The 18054-nt window shown below is 51.1% G+C and overlaps 1 protein-coding gene across 4 annotated transcripts in view; it reads left to right on the forward strand.

Moving 5' to 3' along the window:
* sema6cb (semaphorin 6Cb) overlaps positions 1 to 17410 on the forward strand; it is a 187693-nt gene extending 170283 nt beyond the window's left edge. For all 4 annotated transcript variants that reach the window (XM_074682891.1, XM_074682893.1, XM_074682894.1 and 1 more), the window contains one exon: positions 14330 to 17410. In XM_074682891.1, coding sequence (XP_074538992.1) covers positions 14330 to 15663 — 1334 coding nt within the window. In that variant the 3' untranslated portion in view covers positions 15664 to 17410. The remainder of the gene's footprint in view (positions 1 to 14329) is intronic.
* The last annotated feature ends 644 nt before the right edge of the window (positions 17411 to 18054 follow it).

Below are 18054 nucleotides of genomic sequence, written 5' to 3' on the forward strand. Positions count from 1 at the left end.
GTCAATCTGTTAATCTTCGTTAATCTGATTTAGTGTAGTATTTGGTCACAACCTCAGCTCCAAACCAGGTCGAACCTGGATCCAGAGTTCATCAGGTGAAATGACTGACAGTCAGACCTGCTGAACTGACTAACCCAGGTGTTTCAGGGTTTGGTGAGACCCTGTTAACCTGGTCCATGAAGACTATTTCAGTCAGGAACACTCTCGTCATATATTGAACCATTTATTGCCAAATGGATACAGTTAGAATTGGCGTTAAAGCTCTGCTTTTCAGAGTACTCCCTGGGTTAGCCGAGCAGCTTGCTCGAGCTTTCCAGGGAGTGCATAGCAAACCCCCCGTATACACACAGATCAAATGAATGCATAGAGAACAATAAGATACACACATGAGGCTAAACAGGAGGAGGCTGGGGTGGAGGTGGGATGTGACAGCAGCAGCTGAGCAACAATGAGGTAGCAGGAATAACTGAGAATGAAGACGTGATTTAAATACACCGCCTTGTTGTTAGACACACGCTGTGATTGGTTGAGAGGGGTAGGTAAGAACATCAGTCTGTCAGCTGATCACAGCTGGGCGTATGACTTCCGTGTCCTGCATGAACTTACGTTAACTCCATAAACCAACGATCTCTGACATGTTCAGCTGAAGGTCTCAAGTTAGCTCGGTCACTCTTTACTTCAAAACACCGCTCACTCTGTAACGGTCAGGATCCAGTTGACCTTGGGTCCAGGGTGGAGTATCAGGACCTGGACCTCAGAACATTTAGACATTTTTAAGCTGTTTACAGTTTTAATCCAGAGTTAAAGAAGGCTAACTGTGATGGACTGAGCTGAATCCCAGCATACGAGCATGAAATGAAAATGGATAAACCACAAACGTGGTCTACCTCTGCTGTTCCAGGGCTCAGCCTGCCCCCCTTCACTAACTAACCACTGGATCTTTTCTGCTGGTGTTAAAGTACAGAGCATGGTATAGGGTCAGTTTGTTAGCATGCAACAGGAAGTCAGTCTGCGTCTGCATGATCGCGTATGTTAATATGACGTTAGGTAATCAGAGAGAATTTCACAGAAGAGCATAAAAACCACTATATATATATATATATATATATATATATATATATATATATATATATATATATATATATATATATATATATTTTTTTTTTTTTCTCTAATGTGTTCAAATTGTTATAATTCTGAGATTAAACTTAGAATTTATTTAGGATTTCCCAGGATTCAGATTTCTGTTTAAAGGATAAATTCTGCATTTTGTCTCTTCATTCTAAACGAACTCTGAGAAATATTTGGGTTTAGTCAGTTTAAGTCCAGTAAATGAACTGACTGCTTCATTCATGAACACCAATCAGACTAAAGCTTCTCTAACCTGGAGCTAAAGCTCTGGTTACGTAGTTAAAGCACCTCACACACAGAAACTGAAGCCCCCATCGCAGTGACCTCTGGTTTGACTCCACCCTGTGTCAGAAAGAAGCAGAAAAGATCCAAAGAAGCAGAATAGAGCCGAGACGAGTAGAAACTGAGCACAAAGTTTAGCTAGCTTACAGCCCTCTCTGACACGTCCTTTCACCTTCAGGATCAAACCTGGCTCAGATTGTTAATCCAGAAACATAAACTCATTCAGATTGGGGGAACCATCAGTGTTTTGGCTCCGCCCACAGGAAGTGACAGTTCAGGAATGGTTGTAGCTCTACAGATGTTAGTGTTAGCTGACGTTCACGCTGTAATCACAGACGTCTCTCTAAGAGATGCTCCAGCTCTCTCCTCTCACAGTCTCACAGTTGAAGGTGTCAGACGCTGTTCCCACAGTAACTCCAACAGTTACACCACCCAGCTACCTCCATAAATGACATGACCTATAAAACTCCAACCAGTCCCTGAATATTTCATCACGTCTTGATCTTTACAGGCCTCAGTCTCATTATTTCCTACATTTTTAATCTGAGGCTCCTCACTCATACTGATGAACATCTCCAGCTTTGAAAAGTAACTAGAATGAGTCAGATGGTCAGAAACCCCTGGTAGGAGACCGTCTCCTGGCTCTAACGGCCGTGTGATAAAGGAGAGTGTTAGAGAGGGATCTGGGCGTTCTCCCGTCTCAAACCGGAGCGTGTTTCAGCGAGTTCAGGAAGAAGATACGGCTCATTTGGATGGGATTCAGCCGGGATGAGGCACTTTTTGTCCTCCACTCTCTGCCTGCTTGCTCAGGCACAGTGTCAGAAGTCCATAAATCCCCGGCTCGTGAAAGAAGCTTCCATTCACGCAGACAGACTCCCCGGCCGCCATGATGAGCTACTCAGGCTCAAATGAGAAAAGCCCATAACAAATAAATAACCAGCAGGGGCCCGAGCCAGCGAGTCGGACAAGAGGAGGAGGACGGGCGGGGGAGGAGGATATAATAGAAACAGCAACGCAATCTGTTCCAGCCAGAGACGGCGATGCAGCTGGTTCAATCAGCAGAGCTGGGCGCCGCGTTGATAAGGCCGCGGGAACGCCGCTGTGGAAGTAACAGCATCACAGCTCCAAGACGAGCTCCAATCTCTCCTCACTTCATGTCCGTTTCTCCAAAGATATCTGCTGCTCGTCCAGAGCTTCTGTCAGGCCCCGAGCTGAGCCACTAATCTCCCAGCAGCCACCGGGTGGGCTGGGCAGCAGAGACGCAGCGGCTGAATGTAGGGCAGTGATCAGGAAAGATGCTCCGGAAACAAAACAGGTTCAAGAAAACATGAGAATTTTACACATGCTGACAGAAACATGTGAGAGGCCGTGATCAGCAGCTCAAATATAAATACATGTTTCTAACCAAAGAGACAGAAACTAGGTCAGAGTCTGAGAAACTACGTCATGATTGAGACTTGAAATTTAGAGACTCTCAGCTTTGGCCGATGAATCACTTCCTGTGCCTCGTGGTGATTTGTACGTTTTATCTCAGTTTGTGTTTATATCTCATATTTAGACTCTGTATGATGTCCAATGAATGATTTAGTAACGTGTTAACCGTATATTACATAATGTCAACCTTTATCACATAACTTACTCTCACATTTCTATGTTTATTTCATAATTTTAAAAGTTTATATATAGAAAGTATTCTCTCCTGTCGTTAAGCGTCTTGTTAATCCAGGTTTAACTAACTTTAAAGAGTTTAAACCAGATTTCCCAGCATTCCTCTCTGCTCACAGGTCCTGCTGACACACTGATTTCTATCACTCGTTGCTCTCAAAGACTAAAGACCCAAACTTTGTACAGGACTTTATTTCTCCAGCAGGTCGTCCATACTGCAGCCAAACTTTCCTCAAACAGGAGTTGAAGTCTGACCAGTGGCTGTTTGTTTCTCTCAGCTGTGGAGCAGACGTTTGACTCTCTGAAGCCTGACAGCTCAGACACATTCGACAGCTCACACACAGTTTCCAGAGCTGCCAAAGTCGGCCTGTCAGCACACATCTCTGAGAAACCAGGAGTGGGAGTAAACCACCTTAAATCCGCTTCATCCCCAAATGTCAGTGAGATAGAAACTCTGTGGCCCGTGAGCACAAAGGCAGTCACTCAGTTAGGGATTAGGAGCTGGAGTCAAAGATCCGCTCTGATGTGGGGAGCTGCAGGACGCTACGTAAACAGCAGGAGGACTCAGTTTGGACCTGTCCACCTTCTTACCAAACACCAGCACTGAGGCTGAGCTGGAGCTGCCTGAAAACACCACCTCTGCTCCGGTTCATGCTCTGCTCTCGCCTGCCCTCCATCCTAATCCCAATCCTAATCCCAATCCTAATCCCAATCCTAATCTGACCTTTTCTCTGCACATTGAAATGAGCCAGCCAGGGTTGGAGCAAAAAGCTAAGCTAGCAGCTAATTTGGCCAGCACCAGAGGGAGATGGCTTGATAATAGAAACTATCGAAGCGTGTGGTGTGAAACTCATTAAAACGCTGCAGGAGCAGAGCAGAGAGTGAACCGGCGTTGAACCCCTGCATGATGAGGGCCGGCTGTCCCGGGGGTGAAACATCGATGCCAGACACTTTCTGAAGAGTTATTAAAACCCCCGAAGAGCTCGGCAGCAGACAGAGCCTCTATCGTACAGACGGAGGACTGTGACCACACGGCGCTCTTTCCCCACGCCGTCACAGCCCGTGCTCCTCACAGGCGTCACCACAGGTTTTCCTCTTCTGACCTTTCAGAGGAAACGTCTGTGAACCAGAGTTTTTATCAGAAACACGTCAGAGGAAACGTCTGTGAACCAGAGTTTTTATCAGAAACACCTCAGAGGAAACGTCTGTGAACCAGAGTTTTTATCAGAAACACGTCAGAGGAAACTGAACCAGATCAAAGTCAGGACACGGGGCAGAGAGTTCAGGACGAGGGGGCAGAAACATTTAGGGGTAAATTTGTTTTCTTCTCTTTTTTCCTTTTCCTTCCCCTTTCCCTCCCTTCCTTCATCCTTCCTTTCCTTCATTCCTCTTCCTTCCCTCCCATTCCTTCATTTCCTCCCTTTTATTCTTTCCTTCCTTCCTTCCTTCCTTTCTTTTCTCCTTCCTTAATTACTTTCCTTATTCCCTTTTGCCTAACCCCTCCCTTCCTTCACCCCCTGCTTCTTCCCCTTCAATTTTCCCTTTCCTTCCCAGACTTTCCTTTCCTTTCCTCCCTCCCTCCCTTCCCACTCTTCCTTAGTTCTTCCTTACTTCCTTTCTTTGTAATGTCTTCCTACCTCCTTTCCTTCTACCTTTTATTTTTTCCTCCCTACTGTCCTCCCTACCTTTTTCCCCTGTTCCCTTTCTCGTTTAGCCAACTTTCCTTCCATCCCTGCTTCTTTACTTCACCCTTACCCACTTCCTTTCCTTCCTCTCCTCCTTTCTTCCTCCTTAATTTCTGCTGTTTTCAGGTGAAATAGTCTGAGTATGAAGACCAATCAGCTGTTACTGTAAAAAGAGGAGAGATCCTGTATTTAAAGGAGGAACGTTTGAATAAATCAGATTTAGATTTTAAAGTCAGGACTGAGGAGAGCGTTAGTTATTCTGAGTGAGAAGAGCCGTCAGCCGTCACATCCAGCTCACCCTGTTCATCTACGTTAACCCTCTGACAGCCTTTATTAAACACTGAGCCACACACACACACACACACACACACACACACACACACACACACACACACACACACACACACACACACACACACTTGTGTCAGTGTTGGAAACCCTGCTCCCTGACTCCTTGTTACGGTGTAATAGCACAGATCCGTCTCCCCACGCTCAGCTCTGCGGCTCGTTTCAGTCGTTATTAGTGACATCATGTTTTACAACGAAAACACACTCTGCAGTACACACACACACACACACACACACACACAAACACACACACACGGCGGGTGTTACAGCTCAGCGCGGTGTCAGGGTGGTGGTGGGGGGGCCCACAGTGATCTAGTCCACCCACGCAGGGTCCCAGCTCGTGGCCCTGACCCTGAACCCTTCACTCCTCCTCACTGACCTCTGGGGGGGGCTGTCTCTGCTCCTCCTGCCTGTTTTTCTGTCTCATCCTAACCTTTGGTTGGACTAACCCTGTACCTGCCTCCTCTGTTGAAGCCCCTCCCACTGACCCCCCCCCCCCCCCCCCCCGGTTGATGATCTGCCGTCTCTTTACAGCCCATGGCAGAAACTGTGTGCAGGTGACCTGCAGGCCGTTTCTCCATCTCTTAAAGCAACAGTCCACGGTAAAGACGCCATGGTAGACGGGGCGTGGCAGATGATGATTCAGAAAGATAAATGTCTTTTTTTAATATTACTGTTAAATCAGCAGAAGAAGAAAAGACTAGGATGAATTTGGATTTTTCTCCACATCCTCTAAAACCTGTGTGGACTGTCTCTTTAAGAGAGCTGGTAAAGCTAAAGTTTCCAGTGCTTCCCTCTCAGAGTCACTGCTCCAGTTGGGAGATTGCACTGGAAGCGTTTTGCTCTACCAGCGTCTGGATGGCAAACACACAGCGCCTCTCTCTGAGTTTCTGATGCCACTGCATGTAGTGAAAACTGAGGAAGAAGGGGACTTCACTGGATGCATGTGCTCTGCTTGGTTTAATGATGTCTGAGAAGTTCAGTAAATCACAATGAAAGAGTTGGTTCACCCAATGACATCTCCTCTTGTTGACTTCATTTGTGCTGCTCAAACAGAAACTGCTGTTTTTCATGTCCCTGTCACTTTTCTTACATTTCAGCTCAAAACTTTGTCCCAGGGTCTTTCACACAGATCGCTGGATTTTAAACACGGCTTTTCCAAATGTCTTGGTTCCAGTTTACTTTGCACATAGAAATAGATTTTTTCCTCAGAAATCAAAAACCCGCAGGGTCAGAGCAGGGTCAGAGTGAGGTCAAAGCAGGGTCGGAGCAGGGTCAGAGCGAGGTCTGAGCGAGGTCAGAGCAGGGTCGGAGCTGGGGTCAGAGTGAGGTCAAAGCAGGGTCAGAGCGGGGTCAAAGTGGGGTCAGAGCAGGGTCACAGCTGGGTCAGAGCCGGGTCAGAGCAGGGTCAAAGAGGGGGTCAGAGCTCGGACAGAGCGACCAGCCCCGGTCAGAGTGGGGTCACAGCTGGGTCAGAGTGGGGTCAGAGCAGGGTCAGAGCGGGGTCAAAGCAGGGTCAGAGTGGGGTCAGAGCAGGGGTCAGAGCAATCAGCCCTGGTCAGAGCAGGGTCAGAGCGATCAGCCCTGGTCAGAGTGGGGTCACAGCTGGGTCAGAGTGGGGTCAGAGCAGGGTCAGAGCGGGGTCAAAGCAGGGTCAGAGTGGGGTCAGAGCAGGGGTCAGAGCGATCAGCCCTGGTCAGAGCAGGGTCAGAGCGATCAGCCCTGGTCAGAGCAGGGTCAGTGCTATCAGCCCTGGTCAGAGCAGGGTCAGAGCGAGGTAGGAAATAAAGTCAGAGTGGGGTCAGAGCAGGGTCAAAGCAGGGTCGGAGCAGGGTCAGGGCAGGGTCAGAGTGATGTCAGAGTGGGGTCAGAGTGGGGTTAAAGCAGGTTCAGGGCAGGGTCAGAGGGGGGGTCAGAGCGTCCAGCCCCGGTCAGAGCGGGGTCAGAGCGGGGTCATAGTGATCACCCCTGGTCAGAGCAGGGTCAGAGTGATCAGCCCTGGTCAGAGCAGGGTCAGAGCAGGGTCAGAGTGATCAGCCCTGGTCAGAGCGGGGTCAGAGTGATCAGCCCTGGTCAGAGCAGGGTCAGAGTGATCACCCCTGGTCAGAGCAGGGTCAGAGCCTGGGTCAGAGTGATCAGCCCCAGCAAGAGCGGGGTTAGAGCGGGGTCAGAGTGATCAGCCCTGGTCAGAGCAGGGTCAGAGTGATCAGCCCTAGTCAGAGCAGGGTCAGAGCGGGGTCAGAGTGATCAGCCCTGGTCAGAGCAGGGTCAGAGTGAGGTCAGAGCGACCAGCCCTAGTCAGAGCAGGGTCAGAGCGTGGGTCAGAGCGATTAGCCCGGGTCAGAGCAGGGTCAGAGCATGGTCAGAGCGACCAGCTCTAGTCAGAGCAGGGTCAGAGTGAGGTCAGAGCTGGGTCAGAGCGGGGTCAGAGTGATGGCAGATTGGGGTCAGAGCGAGGTCAGAGTGGGGGTAAGAATGGGGTCAAAGCAGGGTCAGGGCAGGGTCGGAGCAGGGTCAGGGCAGGGTCAGAGGGGGGGTCAGAGCATTCAGCCCCGGTCAGAGCGGGGTCAGAGTGGGGTCAGAGTGATCAGTCTTGGTCAGAGCAGGATCAGAGCACGGTCAGAGCGATCAGCCCTAGGCAGAGTGGGGTCAGTGTGATGTCAGAGTTGGGTCAAAGCAGGTTCAGGGCAGGGTCAGAGGGGGGGTCAGAGCATCCAGCCCAGGTCAGAGCGGGGTCATAGTGATCACCCCTGGTCAGAGCAGGGTCAGAGTGATCACCCCTGGTCAGAGCAGGGTCAGAGTGATCACCCCTGGTCAGAGCAGGGTCAGAGCCTGGGTCAGAGCGATCAGCCCCGGCAAGAGCGGGGTTAGAGCGGGGTCAGAATGATCAGCCCTGGTCAGAGCAGGGTCAGAGCGGGGTCAGAATGATCAGCCCTGGTCAGAGCAGGGTCAGAGCGGGGTCAGAGTGATCAGCCCTGGTCAGAGCAGGGTCAGAGTGAGGTTAGAGCGACCAGCCCTAGTCAGAGCAGGGTCAGAGCGTGGGTCAGAGCGATTAGCCCGGGTCAGAGCAGGGTCAGAGTGAGGTTAGAGCGACCAGCCCTAGTCAGAGCAGGGTCAGAGCGTGGGTCGGAGCGATTAGCCCGGGTCAGAGCAGGGTCAGAGTGATGTCAGATTGGGGTCAGAGCGAGGTCAGAGTGGGGTCAGAGTGATCAGCCCTGGCGCTAACGGCCAGCTGTAGCTCTTTGACCTGAACCCTGGGTCTCAGCCTGCAGTTTGGTTAGAGGTGAGAGGTTTCTTTGCTTTCAGCTCCAGTGACGGGTTTTTAATCCAACGTGTGAAGTGTTGGACAACAACCCTCAGTTTGAACTGGTTTGATTGATTGATTGATTGATTGATTGATTGATTGATTGATTGATTGATTGATTGATTGATTGATTGATTATAAGCTGTGAGCGTTTTGAGGTTTGGCTCCACAAACAGGTCAGATCTTCAGGGGCTAAGGTTTAGTTTTTGTTTCTCTGTAAAAAGTGGAAAAACCAGGATGTTTGGAAACGCTGTGGGGTGTTATATTTTATATGAAAAGTGATGGGGGTAGTTTGGACCTTACACAGACGATCTCATTGGTTTAAAGTGTAAGTTTGATGTATTTTAATGAGCAGGATGAACTGAGTGAGGCTGAAGAGGTGATAAAACCCATGAAGCTGTGATTTGAGTGAACCAACCCTTTAACCAGAAATGTTTGCTTCTTGAAAACTCTCCTTCCTTTCCAAAGCACAGGTGTAAATATGAAGGACGTCACACACACAGTTGATCCTGAGTGACTCAGCACGTCGTGTTTCCTGTTTTCAGTCCAGACTCTAACAAAATCTATGCTCCATGCGTCAGTGCACCTGCAGTGAAACACACCACTCTCATTACCACTGCTTTACGACTGGGACGGATCTCTGACATCACACATCACACACACACACCACACACACCACACACACCACACACACCACATCACCTCAGCCCTGTGTGTACAGTAACAACCCAACCGGCCGAGCAGTGAGGTGGAATATTATGTAAATTCCTAATAACAAGTGTACATGATTGAATTCACTCAGTCAACAGGCTGCACACACACACACACACACACACACACACACACACACACACACACACACACACACACACACACACACACACACACACACACACACACACACACAGGCTGAGCTGCTTAGCTTTTTACACTGATGTGAAAAGAGGAAAATAATTAATTAGTTGTGAACCTGGACCTCAGGCTGCCTCTAAAGAGTGAAACCGTTCTTTGAGAGGAAGAAATAAACCTCCAGCGTTAGCAGGACGAGTGTGTGTGTGTGTGTTAATGCTGGTCAGTTTATCCAGAGGCTGTTTTCTCTGGTGGCCTCTGGGTGGGATGGAGCAGCCATTAGAGGAACGGTTTCATGCCCTCGTGAGCAGAGGCAGAAAGTGATCAGAGCTATTTTGGAGCGTCTTCACTCCTCGCTCATAAACTGAACACAAGCTCTGCTTTTCTCAGGACGCAGAGTGTCTCAGTGCTCCCCTGAGGAAACTGAAACAACTGAAATGAAAAGTTGTTAAATGTTTCTGTGTCTGACCTTGAAAGTGCCTGAAATAAAGCAGCCGCTGCGTTCTGCCAAAACTTCCCTTTTCTTGAGTCGTGCTGCCAGAGTCTAAAACCAGAAAGTGTGAAACTTCAGATTTGGTGCTGAGGAAAAGCTCTCGGGTGCTGAATTGAGATTTCAGATTTCTGCAGCTGTTTTTAAATCACTGACAGTCTGCAGAGAAACTCTCAGTTCATCACCTGCAGGAAAACAAACCCAGACCTCCAGAATCTGTTTCTCCTCCACAAACTCCCCCCAACCATGGAGGTGCAGCTCAGACAATGCTGTTTACATAACATACATAACCCACCCTGCTGACTATTTATAACACCATGGAACCAACCACAGACTGCTGCTGCTCCTCCTCCTCCTCCTCCTCCTCCTCCTCCAGCACCAAGGAGGAGCGCAGGGTCGTGCTCACACCCAATCACAGCCGCTGCAGAGCGCCAGGCTTCAAAAAGCCACAGAGTGACGGTCTGTCAGTCATCCCGTCACGTCTGTCACTGCCTCAGTGCTCCTCCTCTACATCCACCTCCACCTCCACCTCCTCCACCTCCACTTCCTCCTCCTCCTTCTCCTCCTCCTCCTCCTCGTCCTCTGTGCACACTCCCTGTCTTTTCTGCAGATCTGTGTTTCACCTCCTTTCTTTCCTTTGCTCTCAGTCCTCTCCATCACCCGTCTGTCACTGAGGTTGAGTTTCATCCTCCTCCTCCTGGGTTTCTCCCTCTTTTACTCCTCCCTGTCCCTCCTCCCCTCACTCCCTGTCCCTCACTCCTCTCACTCCCTGTCCCTCCTCTCCTCACTCCCTGTCCCTCCTCCGCTCTCTCCCTGTCCCTCCTCCCCTCACTCCCTGTCCCTCCTCTCCTCACTCCCTGTCCCTCCTCCCCTCCTCTCCTCACTCCCTGTCCCTCCTCCCCTCACTCCCTGTCCCTCCTCCCCTCACTCCCTGTCCCTCCTCTCCTCACTCCCTGTCCCTCCTCCCCTCACTCCCTGTCCCTCCTCTCCTCACTCCCTGTCCCTCCTCCCCTCCTCTCCTCACTCCCTGTCCCTCCTCCTCTCACTCCCTGTCCCTCCTCCCCTCACTCCCCTCCTCTCCTCTCTCCCTGTCCCTCCTCCCCTCTCTCCCTCTCGCTCCTCCTCTCCTTCCCTCCTCCCCTCCTCCGCTCTCTCCCTGTCCCTCCTCCCCTCACTCCCTGTCCCTCCTCCCCTCTCTCCCTGTCCCTCCTCCCCTCACTCCCTGTCCCTCACTCCCTGTCCCTCCTCTCCTCACTCCCTGTCCCTCCTCTCCTCACTCCCTGTCCCTCCTCCCCTCACTCCCTGTCCCTCCTCCCCTCACTCCCTGTCCCTCCTCTCCTCACTCCCTGTCCCTCCTCCCCTCACTCCCTGTCCCTCCTCTCCTCACTCCCTGTCCCTCCTCCCCTCACTCCCTGTCCCTCACTCCCTGTCCCTCCTCCCCTCACTCCCTGTCCCTCCTCTCCTCACTCCCTGTCCCTCACTCCCTGTCCCTCCTCCTCTCACTCCCTGTCCCTCCTCTCCTCACTCCCTGTCCCTCCTCCCCTCCTCTCCTCACTCCCTGTCCCTCCTCCTCTCACTCCCTGTCCCTCCTCCCCTCCTCCCCTCACTCCCCTCCTCCCCTCTCTCCCTGTCCCTCCTCCCCTCTCTCCCTCTCGCTCCTCCTCTCCTTCCCTCCTCCCCTCCTCCGCTCTCTCCCTGTCCCTCCTCCCCTCACTCCCTGTCCCTCCTCCCCTCTCTCCCTGTCCCTCCTCCCCTCACTCCCTGTCCCTCACTCCCCTCACTCCCTGTCCCTCCTCCCCTCCTCCCATCACTCCCTGTCCCTCCTCCCCTCACTCCCTGTCCGTCCTCCCCTCACTCCCTGTCCGTCCTCCCCTCCTCCCCTCTCTCCCTCTCGCTCCTCCTCAGACTGGCTGTGTGTATATTCAGTTGTTGAGTTGACACAGAAAGGTGGAGTGACTCCTTCAGAGAGGAGCAGCCTCTGTTTCTGTGTAAACACTGAGCCTCGTTACTTAACGAGCTCAGAGCTGCGTTAATTATCGCCTCCATGGAGGTGACGATCCCCGTGGACAGATTGCTTTGATTTTATTTGTTTCAGTGCTTCACAAACATGAATCTTCCTCGGAGCAGCGCAGAGAAGGAGCCAGGTCGCTGTGTACAGTTGGCCAGCACCTCCTGCGCACCTCCTCGCTGCTCGCCAGGCTGTCAGGATGATTCACAGGGTATTAATTTCTCCGTGACCGGTGGCACCATATGTCCCACATACCCCGTGATTGAGTCATCCGGCCTGCTCCCGAAACCTGTTGTGACAGGTCGTTTGTTCGCTCCAAATTTGTTCACCTCAGCTGTGAGACTGGCCCCCCGTGGAGACGTTTGACTCACACCCCCTGACCCAGGAGGGCCCCTCAGAGCGCCCCTCAGAGGGCCGGACGCCGTGGCAGAGAGGGGGCAGCATGGTCCAGAGGGAGCTGATGAGTCACAGGTAGCAGGAGCCAGGAGGTGAAGGAGGAGCCGTGATATCGGAGCAGCTGCTCTGAGACAAACATGTTCAGGAAACTCAGAGTCTCTGTGCGAAGTTTACTCTTACTGAAGTCTCACTCTCATTTATCTGACCGTTCATAACCAACAACTCAGAAAGAGATCACCAGCACCAAACGAGGTCTCTCTAAATCCTGGTTTTCACCTGGTCAGGGTCAGAGATCCAGGCTCAGAGTCAGGGTTCAGGTTTTGGTTTGGTCAGGGAGCAGAGCTGCTGCTCCTCTGCATCAGGAGGAGCCGGATGAGGCGACTCTGGTGTCTGTGAGGAGGCCTCCTGGGCTCCTCCTGGGCTCCTCCTGGGCTCCTCCTGGGCTCCTCCTGGGGGGGGTACGTAAAAGACAAAGTCTAGGAGCAGTTTTTTTGGCCTTTTCTAAAGCTCGATGGTTTGAAACCCTGAAATCAAAGACGTTTTCTTCATGTGGATTTTAAGTTCGGTGAGATTTCAGCTCCAGTTTTGGTCGTGTTGGCTCGTCACATTCAGGCCCTGGTTAAAACTACGGTTTTGGAAACTCGACTTTCTGTCTGACGGCCTGTGTAATGGGATCAAAAGAAAAATTGTGGTGATTAAAAGAAGAGGTATTAACAGGCTCACTGCTGCATCACTTTTGATTGCCTCTCCCATTGGGACGCAATTATGATTTATGACTTTTTAATGTGGTCATAAGGCGAGGCAATCAGAAGAATAAATGGCTGAAAATTGAGCGTTTTTAATTGGCGCTGCTGAAAGCGTTATTTCCAGAAAGATTATAGTGTTGTAACTCTCCCAGTGGGGGAAATTGGTAGCAGAGCAACCCTGGAAATGAATGTAGTGATACATGAGGACGAGATAATAAGCCTCTGTGTGCACACCTGCTGCAAAGTTTAACTCTGGGTAATAAAGAGCCAGAAACTCTCACATTCAGAAACTTAATGACCTTAATGATCGACAAAGAGTGAGGATGAGAAGTTGGTTTGATCAGTTCAGTCATTACCTGCTCCTCTGTTAATCACTGCGTCGACTGAGTTCCTGCTTTTTCTAAACGTTAGTGAAACACGACGCCAAACTGAGTCCATTCTGTTAAAATCTGAAGTAAGAAAAGAAAATGTATCTGTTTGAGCCCAAACGACAGATTTCATTTCTGATTCTCCTTCTCAACACTCACCATCCATTATCTCCACCATCGCCGTCCTCCGACCAGCGCACGTCCCCTCATCAAGCCACATTTACACTTCATCTCCATCTCCATCCCTTGATGAGGCTTTCATTAGCTGCTGAATCGAACACCTGCATTTCCGTCTCCTCCGCGGCCCAGCCGTGCCCTCCTCCACAGACTAATCAGGTTGTGCGTCTGTCATTAAGGGCAGAGGAACGGCTCTGACACCACAGATGGCAGCAGCCTCTTGCAAATGAGCTCTGATTACGGGAGATGGCAGGTCTCACTCCCTTTATCAGTCTGCCTTTCACGCTATTAGGCAAACACGGTGCTGGGTCACACCACCCAAGGACGTCTGCGTGCTAGATTTACCTGAGTAACCCTGTGTTTCCTGGTGCAGCGGTGCACAGAAAGTCCCCTCGGTTTCATTTCCACAGAATCTGACGACCTCATTCTGAGTGTGAGCTGGCGAAGGTGCCGCAGCCTGTGAGCTGCTGGATAGACCTGTTATTTTTGGCTCGTTCATCACACCAGGTGCTCCCGCCCCTGATCCTCGCTTTGGAAAGCAGAGTCTGTGAAAATGACATCAGGTCCCTGCTGCTGTGCTGCCATCAATATTTAAAGCCCTCACTCATTTCAGAGCTGATTTCTCACTAACAGAGAGCTGTGGGCCTCTCCCAACCTGAGGGGAAAGCACAGGTACGACACAGAAAGGCTCCATTGATCTGTTCGTGATGGATGGAGAGGAAGCCAGGAGCTCCTCTCCTTGGCTTTCCCCTCAAAGTGAAGAAACAGCCTGTCTGTCCCAGCTGCTAGCTGACCCACATTAGCTCCTTAAACTGTTTGCTTTGTTTCTAATGCAGGAAGCGCTAACGCAGCATCCTTTTCCTTCTCCTCTCTTCTGAAGGTGTGAGGCGACCACCTGATCTGGAGAAGACCAATCACAGCGTCCACTACACCCTCCTGATTGCTTGTGTCCTCGTGGCCTTCGTCCTTGGTGCCTTTCTGTCCGGCTTCCTGGTTTCCTGCTACTGCAACCACACAGGACACAAGACCAAGAAGCTGTCCAAGGACCCTGAAGCCCCGATCCCCCACGCCCTGTCCCTGCGCAGCCTGGCCAAGCTCAACGGCCTCCTGGATGGCCAGGGCAGGGACGACAAGCTGGAGGTGTCCTCCCCAAAGATCTACAACTCTTTCTTCGCCAACACCAAGGAGCACCACCCTCCGAGGAGAAACGGCCATCATGGGATGACGATGGGGGACTTGGTTCACCAGCACCACCACCACCACCTCCACCACTCCTCAGAGCTGTCCGGCCTGCCCACCCCAGACTCCACGCCAGAGCTGCCCATAAAGAGCATGAAGGCTTTCAAGAACCAGTGGGAGAAGAACCAGAACTGCAACAACGCCAAGGAGCCCAAGACCCACAACATCGTGTCCAGACCCAGTTCTGCTTTGCTCCACCAGCAGGTCTTCCCGTACCCCCACGTCCTGTCCAACGGGCAGCCGCTGAGTCACCTCCATCCAGATGAGCGTAAAATCCACAACGTGGAGCGCGTGTTGTCGCAGCAGCCGTATCCTGGCTACTCTCAGAAGGTGATGGAGGTGACCTCGCTGGACGAGCTGCTGAAGCACATTCACGACGCCAGCAGCAGCAAGAACGCCCAGTTAATGAGCCCGTCAGGTCTGATGGCGAGCGGAGGCGTGGCCCAGCTAGCCTTCGCCAACCGTATCCAGCCTCAGATCCCTGAGACAGAATCAGCTCCTTACTACAGCTCCTCCACCTTACCCAGAGACAGCCTCACCCGGCGCATGGACGTCCCCCCTGACATCCCCCCGCACCACCAGTCCACGCTGGAGAGGAGGCACTCCTCCCAGAGGCACTCCCTGATCGCTGCTGCCACCAAGATGCCAAACGGAAGTGCAGGAGGAGGCGCAGGAGGAGGAGGAGGAATGATCCCTCGCCAGCACAGCTTCAGCCAACGAAACGGCGGGCCTCACCAACCGCCCCCCCTCCTGGCGCGGATGAACTCAACAGGCAGCGCCTGCGAGGTGCACTACCCCCTCATCCCCAACGGTTACCTGACACGCCAGCACAGCTACAACGGGGAGCAGCAGGAGGTCCAACACAGGGGAGCTATCGTCCGCCGGGCCTCCTCGCTCAAACCGGACGTCCCTCCCAAGCCCCTCTTCATACCTGCCACGTCCCCCGTCAGCCAGCAGGGGAAGTTCAACTACTGAGGAGGAGCACTCCAGGACTAGAGGGGGAGTCCCTCACGGCGTCTCCTCTGAGGAGCGCTCCTTCAGAGGAGCTCTCCTTCAGAGACAGGTACTGGGTCAGAGGATGACCTCCCAGAGTAAACTCTACCAAACGTGTGGCAGCCAGCGTCACTGTGGACGAAGCCTCAACCAAACGTGTCCCTCCCTCCTCTTTGTCCAACGGATATCTTTGTACCATATTGGTATTGCTCAGCTACTTGCTTATCTAGAACTGGTGACTTTGGTGACGTGAAGCCACCTCCTGATTTTAGGCTGCCGATGTCCTCAGTGTGGATTTACAAAGCAACGTAGTTTCTGGACGCATTGATGTTGGAAGAACTCTGTACATCAGTCACCTCAGACTGTCCGCCCAGAGGCTCCTGCCACGCTTAGATTCATGCTTTGCTTCACTTTTTCTGATGTAGTGTTGGTAACCAGTCCCTGCCCCCCCCTCGAATGTGTTTATATTATGCATGTGTGTGTATATATATGTGTGTTTATATCCACACCGTATATGTATACATATACAGATGCAGTATATGTAACCTGTGGTGAAGAGTCAGCAGATCCCCTGAGAGTAGTTCTGTCTTTGCCTTACTATCCTCCATCATCTTTGGGCATGTCAAACAACCCCACACCCTGAGAGTATCTGAGGGCGGCCAAACCTCGCTCTCACCGATTAACGCTCATGGTCAGACCAAAACAATGACCTCAGCTTATCCAGAGACAGAAAACCCTTCAGCTAGCAGCTCCGTAGTCCTCTCCTCGTTCCCCGTCCCAGCAGATGTCAGGTCTCAGAGACGCAGCCGGCCGGGTCCATTTCAGCTCCTCCAGAATGTCTCTGTACGATTGGTGCTCTACAAATCTAGTGGGTCGAACATCCTTAGTCGTAGAAATAAACTGTGTTCTCACTGATATTTGGACCCAAAGAGGATTAATGCCATGCCGCCCGGCATCAGCAGAATGAAGAAAACATATAGAGAAGACTGCAGTTATTATAACTATTAACTCTGTGGCTAATGGGTGTAAATAAAGGAATAATTACTAGCCAAATTTTAACTGTATGTGTAAATGTGTGCCTTATTTAATAATAGTGTGTGACATGGGTTAATGCAAGGGGCTCAGACTATGCTACAGTATATCGTAGTGTTTCATTTTCTATGGTTGTCAGTGTGTCATACGGTATCTATTGTACATGTGAAGAGTTTCATTCCACAAAAAGTTATCTGTCACTTTGAAAACTTGCTCTCATGGTTGTAACTCTCATTAATAATCTACTTTGATATATCCTGAGCATATTGAGCCTTTAGTTTCAGTCACACTGTACCAACAGTCATTAAAAAAAAAAAGATTCAACACGACGTTTGTTTCCCGACAGATTCGCTGTTTTGGAATGAAACCCTTCATTTCTCTCTGTTGTTTTTCTTTTTCCACAAACTGTGAGCCTGCAGCTTGTGCTGGAGCGGCGAGTGACCAGAGACTGCAGACATTCAGGTTTGATGCCTCGTGTTACGTCACTTTCCACTGGGTGTCACTCTCCCATAGGTGCCAATATTGACTGTTTTCATTGTCCCTCTCAGTGCTAGCGATAGCATCTCTGTGGTTCCTGTAGGAGTGGTTCACAGTTCCTCTGCAGCCTGCAGACCACTGCTCACTGTCAAAGTCTGAGGGTTTGGATGTTGGACTTTTCAGGTTTTTCATCTTTAGAGGGAATTAAAGTAAAAAACATCATGTGAAACCAGCAGCGTGTGAAACCAGCAGCGTGTGAAACCAGCAGCGTGTGAAACCAGCAGCGTGTGAAACCTGCAGCGGGTGAAACCTGCAGCGTGTGAAACCTGCAGGGTGTGGAGCAAAAAGAGGTTGATAGATACAGTCGGCAGCCCATTAAACAACACATCTGTTGTTGCCACCTTAGAAACTTTGAGGTTGTCAGACCCCTCTGAGCAAAGCTTTGTCCAAAAAAGAGAAACTTCTCCTGGGGTTTGGAGAGCGTGCAGCTGTCGCTCCCAGCTTCAGCCAGAGGAGGCGACTGCACGAGGTGAACCACGCAGACGTGTGTCTCTTTAGGGCGATCTGACAGACCCAAGGCCAGCTGAGAGGGAGAGTTTTGACAAACAGACATTTATGCAAATTAGGCGATGACATCATTCAGCGTCTTCTAGGACGGCCAATAGCTGCTCCTCTTTACTGAGAAGTTAGCAACGCTGGTCGGACGTGGTTCAGTGAACACGGTGGGGTAAACAACCAGAGCTGCTTTGTGTCCTTCAGCACAATAAACACTAAAAAATGTGAATTTAATGTTTGGTTTGCTGGAAAAGCTCAGAGCTGAGTTAGAAAACGCTGCGGCTGAAAGACAGACGGGAAAAGAAAGAG

This window comes from Halichoeres trimaculatus, unplaced genomic scaffold, assembly GCF_033239565.1.
Source record: "Halichoeres trimaculatus isolate MK-OKI-2021-1 unplaced genomic scaffold, fHalTri1.1 fHalTri1_scaffold_12, whole genome shotgun sequence".
In the NCBI taxonomy this organism is placed as follows: domain Eukaryota; kingdom Metazoa; phylum Chordata; class Actinopteri; order Labriformes; family Labridae; genus Halichoeres; species Halichoeres trimaculatus.